The sequence below is a fragment of the Bubalus bubalis genome, chromosome 4 (assembly GCF_019923935.1).
Source record: "Bubalus bubalis isolate 160015118507 breed Murrah chromosome 4, NDDB_SH_1, whole genome shotgun sequence".
NCBI classification, from domain to species: Eukaryota; Metazoa; Chordata; class Mammalia; order Artiodactyla; family Bovidae; genus Bubalus; species Bubalus bubalis.
Window position 1 is genome coordinate 81807340 of NC_059160.1, and position 10405 is coordinate 81817744.

General features: G+C 40.7%; 1 protein-coding gene across 7 annotated transcripts in view; it reads right to left on the reverse strand.

Moving 5' to 3' along the window:
* YAF2 (YY1 associated factor 2) overlaps positions 1–7836 on the reverse strand; it is an 80333-nt gene extending 72497 nt beyond the window's left edge. For 4 of the 7 annotated variants that reach the window (XR_003108870.2, XR_006550550.1, XR_006550553.1 and 1 more), the window contains exons 1-3: positions 7671–7836; positions 7100–7225; positions 5181–5558 (exon numbers count right to left, since the gene is read on the reverse strand). Coding sequence is in view for 2 of the 7 variants with exons in the window: in XM_025284002.2 (XP_025139787.1) it covers positions 7100–7225; positions 7671–7696 (152 nt within the window). In the remaining 5 variants the exon portion in view is untranslated. Of the gene's footprint in view, positions 1–2431; positions 3256–5180; positions 5559–7099; positions 7226–7670 lie in introns of those variants that run through there. The other 3 variants (XR_006550552.1, XM_025284002.2, XM_025284000.2) reach the window with 3 other exon arrangements.
* Between the last annotated feature and the right edge of the window lie 2569 nt (positions 7837–10405).

A 10405-nucleotide genomic window follows, 5' to 3' on the forward strand; every position in this document is an offset into this window, starting at 1 on the left:
AACATGTTATATGTCAATACAAAAAATGATACAGCTAAAAATGTACTAAAACTGAGATAAAAGTTGTGTTTCCTCTTGTACACATACATGCTTTTAAGAATGTGTATAAGAACAAATAAAATATGGTAATAGAAATAAGACATGTGCTAAGCTCTTTGTTTTTATCTGATCTTTAAATAAACAAATATTGTATTATAAAAATACTATTTCCATGTTTTAAAAAAACTCAGAATTACTCATCTCAGTTACTAATCCAACTGTAAAAATAGTGCTTTTACTATTTGGCAAAATTGCAAAAATTTTTTTAAATGCACAAAGGATTAGTATATACTTAACAAATTAAGACAAAATAATCCAATCATATTTTTACAAAGACAATCTCTAAAGTTATTGGAAAAGCAATGCCAGGTGGCAAATAGTAACAAATTTAAAAGAACATTAACTGACAAGGTTTAAATGCCTAAAATGTTCCAAGTACTAGCTTCCGAGATAGCAAAGTAAGATAGTCCTTGCTGGGGAGAGCAAACACCTACACAGTACTGTGTTCTGCTGCGGAAGTAATTATACACACATACACATAAAAAGATACACTGCATCAATATGATAGTGGGAGTGGGTGCAGGGAGGGCTGCAATCCCACAGGACTTCTTTTTAGAAGCACCATCTGATAGGAATACTTGAATGCTGATGCAGCACAGGCCTGGCTGGGATACATAGCAAGAACTGAAACTAGCAAGGCAATCTAGACATAGGTTGTCATGGCCTTGAATACCATGCTCAAGAGCTCAACCTTTATTCAGCAGTCACCAGAAAGATCTCAATTTTTTTTTAATACAGAGCAATCAAAATAATCCCACAGGTGTCAAAAAAGTGCTGAAGGTAACATTAGCAGTGTTCTGGAGAAGAAATCCATTTGTCCAATAACTCATGAGAGAAATGATACTGGCTTCTTAACTCTAACAACAAAAACTGTAAAAAGAACAGATTTGAGAAAGAGCCAAAAGAAGACCGGACATGAGGGAGGAGGATGAATTGAAATCAAAGTTGAGACAATGAAATTCCATAAAGCTTATGTCCCATACAAAATAAGGAATAGAGAGAAGTCCATTTGGGGTAAGCAGAAGTTAATTTCAAAATGTATTAGGAAAACTAAGAAAAAAGAGTGTTAGAGATATCAAGGAAGGGGAACTTACATTTTTAGGAAAGGCTGCCAACATCAAATAGTGCTGAGGTGTCATGAAAAAGACTTCAGATTAGGCTTCTGAGTTTAACACTAGGTCACTAGGGGTCACTAGGTTATATCTGAGAGCTGTCACTTAGGACAAAAGAAAAGGAAAGAATGCTTAATGAATGACATCTACCGCATACAGAAACCCAAAGTAGTAAAACTCTACGCCAGCAGTGCATAAATATTTTGGTCCCAGGATCTCATTATACTCTCAAAAGCTAAAAGAGCTTTTGTTTATCTAGCTCTTATCTAAACCAAAAAATAAATTACACTGAAAATAAAAACAGAAAAATTTATATATTACTTCATTTTAAAATATTTTAATATATTTTTATAAAAAAAAAAACTATATTTTCCAAAACAAATAACTTTGTGTACTTGTGTATTTTTAGTGTACTCAACTATTCAGCTTAACATAAGACATCTGGATTGTCATATTGCCTCTTGCATTCAATTTGGTGCAATGTGTTTTTTTAAGAATATGAAGAAAATCTTGACTCCCACAAATTTGTAGTTGAGAAAGGGAGGCATATTTTAATAGCCTTTTCAGATAATTGTGGATATTCTTCGATACGTACATAAAAACACAACAAGGAGTTGTTTCTCAAAGGTTAGTTGCATATGAAATCTGGAACCACATCAAGGAAGTTTTCACAGGGTTCCCTTAAAATCCACTGGTTCTTTTATACTTTGAATGGATTATCTATATATGGTTTTATAACATAATACACTGGTAATTGGGAAATACTGGTTTACTGAGTTATACAAATCTTCCAAATGATAACAAACTTTATGATAAAGTATCAGAAATTATATTTGTTGATATAACCATCCAATCTCATCTTTAAAGTACTAGGAAGCTCTTAAACTCAATATAGAGGTTACAAGTTATCAAAAATTTTCACTTGAAAGCTCAGTTTTATTCACTGGCAACAAATACCATCAATTGTTTTTCTTGAAGTGACAGACTATGTTCAGTTTTGAGAAAATATCTAATGAGTATCCAAGTCTGAATAACCACAGTTTGCTAGGTATTCTCTCAAATAAAAATAATGTTCTATCAAAAAAGCTAGTTCTGCTCAAAACTCAAACTACAAAAATGCTTTCCCGTGAATCAACCACATGATTTTGGTATGCAGCAGGAATGCCTTACTTGTACTCCCAGTTCATCAGACAGAATATTTTAAAAGACACAAGACTTTCTAAAATTAATCATTTTTATTGCTTCATGAAGGATATTCTAAGTGAAACTAGCATGATTTTTACAACATGTGCATGGTGGTGAAATTACGATGAATACAGCAATGTGGTGCCACTGAAGAGCTAGCAGGTTTGGGTTTTTTTTAATAATTTTATTTATTTATTCTTGGCTGTGCTGGGTCTTCACTGCTGTACAGGCTTTTCTCTAGTTGTGGCAAGCAGGGGCCTCTCACTGTGGTGGCATCTCTTGTTGCGGCTCCTGGGCTCTAGAGAGCTCTAGTACTCAGTAGTTGTGGCATATGGGCTTAGTTGTTCCGAGACACGTGGAATCTTCCCGGATCAGTGACTGAACCCGCGTCTGCTGAACTGGCAGGCGGATTCTTATTCACCAAGCCACCAGCAAAGCCCCAAGCCAACAATGTTACCCAGCATTAACTCTGCATCACCACCTCAAGTGTCAACACGGTGAAAAAGGCAAGTAACAGAATGATTATGAAAATTGTTTGGAGCTTACAGACTCCCTAAGAAGTCTTTAGGGACTCTTGGTTCACACTTTGAAAACCATTACTATCCAAACACTAATCACTTTTTAAAATTCCTATGTAAACAAAGAACCATGTGACTACTCTAAGCCAAGATGTAGAGAAAAACACAAACAAGCCAACCTCTTAGAATCAGAAGTCTATGAATAACTGTGTGGTGGGAAAGGTTCCTCAGGTAAGGGAGGCTCACAACTCTGCATTTCTGAAAAACACACTGCCTGAGATGGTCCTCAATGTTTTTCTCCACATTCTCACACAAGAGTCTAGATGAAATCTGTGCCAAGCCTCAAATTAGAAAACAGAAAGCAAGCATGACAACAATGACACTGAAAAGATTTTTATCAGATGATAACTGGTTTAAGGTTTCTTCAAAAAAAATGTGAATTTTATCATTTACTTCCATTTTATAGAAACTAAATCACTCTTTTTACCAACAGTCAAATCCTAACCATAATGCTGTATTTAATTATAAACACTATTTTTTTAAATAAGAAAATTTCACCTCTTCAAGATGCATACACATTAAGAATTACTAATACGACCTTATGTATAGAATTGGGTACAATTCAAAGTGTTTCTGAACTGACAGCAAATCATAAAGTTTTATAGAAGAAACAAGTATCTATTTTGTTCACCACTGTAAGTCTAGTACCTAGCTCAACCCCAGGACAAAATAAGATGTTCAGTAAACATTGCTGAATGTTGAAGTGGTTAAAAATAAGAATTCATGGTCAAACTCCTAGTATAACACCTAGTGCTCTTGCTAATACATGAAATCTTTCTCATCATTCTTGTAACATCTCTGAGAAACCCAAAGGAACTAATACAATTTACCCTCAGAAAATACAACACTACCTATTATACTTGAAATTACATTTGAAAGCCTGCTCTGGGCTAGGTGTTTTTAAGTATTCATTTAGATCACAGTTCAAAACCAAATAGCTCTATCAACTTTCATTTTCAAATATCTACAATCTGAATTAAGCATTAATTTCCATTCCTATATGAAGTGGCAATAAGATACCACTCTAACTCAACACATTGATTGTACTACCTCACACACGCTATGCTACTTCTTTTTCTCTGATAATTCAGAATTGTTCTTGATTTTTTAAAGTTTCTTAGACTTCTATCTGAGACACTATTGCCTTAAAAGAATGAAATATAAAGATAAAGGAAAATGTGTAGCACTTTTAATAGTAATTGTCACTGTAACTTTTTCAATTTTTCCTGTCAGACTGACATTTGTCATTGATTTTCTTACAAAAGCACAATGTATAAAACTTGCAGTACTGGAACTATCTAGTTATTTAGAGTTTAGATTTTTTTTAAAAATTAATCAAATTTAAACTAAGGCCAGCAAGTACAAAATTGCAATTCAATTGGGGAAATGGCATACATTTAAAGAAGCTAACAATTTAGGAATTGAAGTTAGTTCAAATCACATTTCATCTTAAAACTCTGCTACGAATATAACCCCATTTTATTTCATACAGCTACTCTGCAAAAAAACATGACTTACCAGGGATATTGTCAAAGGAAAAGATCTTCTGTTGCAATATAAAAGGATTTGAACTAGATATCCTTTAAACAAAAAAGACTTGCTGGAAAGACTTTAAAGGGAGACCACAGACTCCATCTTCTCTGGAGGTTTAAAAAGAAAAGTTTTTCAAATGTCTGGGATTGGCTTAGACATGGCCTCACATTTGGCAACGAAGACAGAATCAGTTCAAAGATCAGTCTGACTCAAGGGACTGAAGTCCCGTCTGTCAGTCTCACAAACAAGTCATTAGCAAACTGCCTCCTCCTGCTTTGCAGCTATCCAGTCCCTGCCTTGGTAATCGCCAACCTCATTCTTGAAATTACCCTAACTGCTAATTAACATGTCAGTCGTAGAGAATTATTTCTTCCAACTACTGAAACTTCTGCTCCTGAGTATTATATAGTCCTTTAATTCTGTATTTCTAACATCACCAGAGAGGCAAATATTTTGTGGTGCAATCAATATCTGCCCTATTAACAATGCACTGTTCCATTGTTCTCTCCAAACATGGATTCCACTCTGCATTTCAGAAACAGTGGGAGAAAAGTAACAAATAACAGAGAAATTAGAGCTCTTAGGTTTAACTTAGGGCCAAAATCAAAAGAGAAGAGACAAATTCAGAGAGAGGAAGGAAGAAGCTGAGAGGGTCGTAGTGTAGAACACTTACTTTTAGGAACAGAGTGTCCCTTAGACTTCTGGTGAGTTGCCCAGAGCCTCTTCAGTTCAATCCAAATGACAATGCTTCTCTGAGTCCTTCTCAAGAAATGTTTCCACCACTAAAAATTGGATCTATAAGAGCTCAGATGTACTGGTAAAAAATGTCAGGGGCCCCCAACGTGGGCCTCAAACCTCTTTTAAACTAGGCCCACTTCTCTGTCCTGGGCCAACTCCCCTGTGCACTATATTCCTTCTTCTTCCAGGTGCCAGGTATTCGGCCTGTTTCTTCTCTTCTGAGCTGCCACCACCTACTCTATTTCTCAGGGTTCCTCTAACCCCAAGACTGGCTGTGGAGTAGGACACCAGCTTCCCCCCTTCCTTGCTGTCCCTGCAAATAAACATATAGGCTCTTCTAGTTTCAGTATTTTTCTAATGGCTACAAGAACATAGAAAGGGAACAACAAAAAGCAACAATACCGTACCAGAGGTTAAGATTATAACTGTCTCCACATTAAAGTTCCTGCCTTTTCTTAACATTGCTTATTGAGCATTTAAAACAGTACAAAGTACTACATAGATAAACAAATATAATCTAAACCAAATCAAACCTTATATAAACTAAAAGGTATAAAGATACTTTGCTTTTCAAAATACTTAAATCACGGGTCCAAAAATAGCTACCACATTCATTTCAGCAAATGGTGCTTTTTCCTTTTTCGTATGTTGTTTACATTCCCTTGAATTTAGTAGTTGTTCAAAAGTTTGCTTTTTAAAAGATATCAGGAAAATATTTAACAATTTATTGAATTTAATGAGACTATACAAACAGCATATTATGGTTTACAAAAAGACAGGTATGTCAAACGCAGCTAGCTTCAATAAGCAAATCTTCAAATTTCAAGTTTTTTATAATCATTTATGTCTCTACATTTAAAATTTAATTAGAATCAAGATATCTCGTTTTTAGAATCATAACTTCTACTGAATATATTTCCCCAAGGTTAATATCATATAGACCTTTTTAAAAGCAACAGTATATTGCATTCGTATACTCATGATAATTCACTTTCCAAGAAACTTTAATCAAAAATATATGCCCTCTAAATATCAGGCCACAAATGACAGCAACCAAGTGCTGGCAGTTCAAGAATGTCACTGACTTTGAATCTCCTGAATGATCTTCTTTATCCACTTAATACACTTAAGTGGTTTTTTAAAAGACTGTTATCATACTGTAAGCTGACAATGAAATAAAGACTGAAAATAGGCAGAGATCATTTTATCTCATTTGTATAGTAAAATAGATTGCCATTTAATCAAACTAAAGATATTCAGATACTTTCAGGAAAAATGTGTCCCTGTGACTGGGCTCACCTCCAACTATTTATAAAACATTAAAGAACTGAGATTTAAAACACTACACAAATGCCTGATTTGACCTTTCCAGAGTCTATATTAAAAAAGGAAGCTTAATCTATTGTGTATTTTCTAATCAGATACTTTTTTTGAGAAACGAAATTAAATTACATCGTTTGCTCCTAAAGAGGGTTTCATGATTTTTCTGATTCCTACACACTATCACAACAATGCAGCCAACGTTATTTCATCCAGAGAATGTGGTGCGGATGGGGGGGTGGGGGTGGCATTACATCCAGCGACACAAATTAATCGCGGCAGAGCTAATGCCTCCCTTAAATAATTTAGTCTCTCTTGGCAGCAAAAAACATTACAGCCTCTTCAATTACCCTCACCGCAAAGCATCGCTCGGGTCGTGATCAATCTGACCCAGTTCCTATCGCGGCCACCACCTCAGTCTCGCCTCGGCCCTCCGGGTCTGCCAGTATCCTGGGAGGGGGCGGCGGCCGCAGGGGCGTCCTCGGCGCCGGGACCCCGGGGGCTGGCGGCGCGCGGGGCAGGCCAGGGACTCACCGGGTGGAGGTGCCCTTCCGCACATCGCACATCATGCACTTGAAGGCCTCGGCGCTGTTCCGGAAGGTGCAGACGCTACAGTCCCAGTAACCCTCATCCGAGGACGGCTTCGGCTGCCGCTTCGGCCTGCAGGACATAACCCGGACACGACGCGGCGCGGGGTCACCAGCGGGCCGCGCTCGGGCCCCGCAGCCGCCCCCGCCCCGCCCCCAGCCCCAGTGCCGCGACCCCCGCCCCGCCGGTCCCCGGCGCGCCAGGCTCTCGCCCGGAGGGGGAGGGGAGTCAGGAAGGCGGGGGCGCGAGCACGGCCGCAGCAGTAGCCGCCGCCGCTGGACACCCGGGGCCGCCGCTGGACACCCAGGGCTGCCGCTGGACACCCGGGGCCGCCGCCATCGCGGCTCCATTGTGGGGCGGCCGGCGCCGGCCCTTCACGCGGCAGCGCTCGCACAGCGGCGGCACCGCCCCCGTTCTCGCCCCGCTGCCCCGGCGGCTAGCGAGGCGGCCGCCCGAAGCCCGGCGCAAGGGCCCCGCCGCCTGCACAGTCCGGGCCCCGGGGCCCGGGCGCTATTACCTGGTGGGGCTCTTCTTGTCTCCCATGACTTGGCTACAAACGCACGCCGAGAGTCGCCGCCGCAGCCGCTCTGTTTGTCAATAAGGAGGATAATAAGCCGGGCGGAAGCGGGCGGGGGAGGAGGGAGGGAGGGGGTGGGGAAGGCCGCACCGCCGAGCTCCGGAGCCGCCGCCGGATCCCACGCAGCCTCCAGCTGTCGGGGAAACTCCTGCCTGGGCCACGTGACCCGCGCCAGCCAACCAGCGGCCGCGCCGGAGACTTCAAACGCGGCCAGCGCGGCCCAGCACTCGCGGCGAGTTTGCCTGCGGCGGCGTGGGGGTGGCCGCCGCAGCCTCCAACGCCGTCGCCACCTCTCTGCCCCGAGCCGCCTGCTTCCCTTGGGCGTCCCCCGAGCCGCTCTGTTGGGGTTATCTTCTGCCATCCCGCCCGAAGCCTGGGCCAAGGTGGGCCGGCGTTCGGAGGTCAGCTCAGCTCCGGACCAGAGAGCGCGGCCGCGGTCTCCAGGTAGAACCGCTTTCCGGGCCTGGCGCGTCTCGGCGCGTCTTCCCCAGCCCGAAGGATCCTCGGGGGCAGGCGGGAGCCACCAGTGAGCGCCATTGCTAGGTGCTTTAAGCCACTTGGTTTTGTGCACACGAATGCTCTACCAAGTAAGGATTGTTGCCCTTACTCCGGAGGAAAAGAAACTGAGGCTCAGGAGAGGTTAGGTGATTTCCTCTATATTACATAATTAGAAAAGGATAAAGCTAGGATTCTAACCCTGGTTTAATTGCAGATGCGTTCTTCTCGACTCCGAGGCCTCTACAGTAACTGCTTCAAAAAAAAAAAAATGAAGAAAACACTCATAAGACCTTTTTTCCTCTTTTTAAATAACGAGCTTGATATGCCCTGAACGTTGTTAAGGAAAGAACACTTTCAGAGGGTGGGATGAATGGAGAGAGTAGCGTGGAAACATACGCACTAACATCTGTAAAATAGAGAGCCAGTGGGAATTTGCTGTATGACTCAGGGAACTCAAACCGGGGGTCTGTGACAACCCAGGAGGGTGGGGTGGGTGGAGTGGAAAGAGAGAGGGAGGCTCAAGAAGGAGGGGACTTATGTATACCTATGGCTGATCCATGTTGATGCATGGCAGAAACCAACACAATATTGTAACTATCCTTCAATTAAAAATAAATTAAAAAAAAAAAAGAACACTGTCCTCCCAGGTCTGATTTTACTTCAGCGTACTGGATGCTCTCCTGGACTCTGGCAGTTGCCATCCAACTAGTCTCTGAGCTTCAGCCCCACCTCCTCAATCTATTCAGTAATTCACAACCAGATTAAAAATAAAATTCTGGTAACATTGTGTCACCTCGCTGATCAAGAACTTTGCTTAGGCTCTCAGACTTGGCCTAATTAAAAAAAACAAATACTCTTTAGCACTATGTGCAGGCACTTTGTAAATCTCTTTACACAAATTCGTGTTTTAAAGGTCTGGAAATTTACACATTTGTGACTATGCAAATGTTCTCATCAACTAGCCTAACTACACTTGAAAGACAAGGAATTTAGGGACCAGGTTAAATGTTTTCTTTAATGAACTGGTCAGGTTAGAGCTCAAATATCCTGTCAGTCTTTCACCAAGTCATGTTTTCTTTCTTTTCTTTTTCAATTGAAGTATAGTTGACTAACAATATCAATTTCAGGCTGCAGCATAGTGATTCAATATTGTTACAGATTATACTCCATTATAAATTATTACAAGATAATGGTTATAATTTTGGGTACTATAATATATCTTTGTTGCTTATCTATTTTATACATATTAGTTTGTGTCTGTTAATCCTTAATTTGCCCCTCCCTGCTTCCCTCTCCCCTTTGGTAACCACAAGTTTGTTTTTTGTGTGTCTGTTACTTTTTGGTTAACCAAATGAGGTTTACAGTTTACAGCCATTTCTGAACTTATTGCACCACCTGTATTTTTGGCAAGCATCGCTTCTTAAAATTCACACCTCGATGCAGAAACCCAGGAACTATGAGGAAGGCACACAAGAGATCTAAGGCCTAGTCTTCAATCTCTTGGTAATGCAATGGGTAGATTTAGGTAAGTCATTTCATTTTTTCCCTCTGTGAAATAAAGGGGTTAAAATTATCTCAATTCACGTTCCTTCCTCTCTAAGGTATTGTGATGTTTTTAAATTCCTCAACTGGATGGATTATCAATGAGATTAACAAAAACTGGCCTACTTGCAAAAGATGGCAAGATGGCAACAAAGTATTTTTAAATTAAAAGAAAAGCAAATGGAGCAAAAAATCCCCAGTGCTGCAAATCACCATTTTGCTAGAATATAGCATCCACCACTATGAAACAGTACTTTCCCCGGTGGCTCAAACGGTGAAGAATCTTCCTGCAATGCAAGAGACCTGGATTCAATCCCTGGATCGGGAAGATCACCTGAGAAAGGCATGGCAACTCACTCAAGTGTTCTTGCATGGAGAATCCCATGGACAGAGGAACCTGGCAGGCTACAATCCATGGGGTCGCAAAGAGCTGGACACAACTCAACGACACACACACACTATGAAATAAACTTCATCTCGGATTCATAAACTCAAGAAGTGTAGGAACATTTATTTATTGTCTTCATCATTGCATCTAGGATAGTCTGACACGTAGTAGGCAGTCAATAAATATTCTCAGAACAAATACATTCACCTGTGTCACAATTCTACAATGAGGTTTTTTTTCATACCAA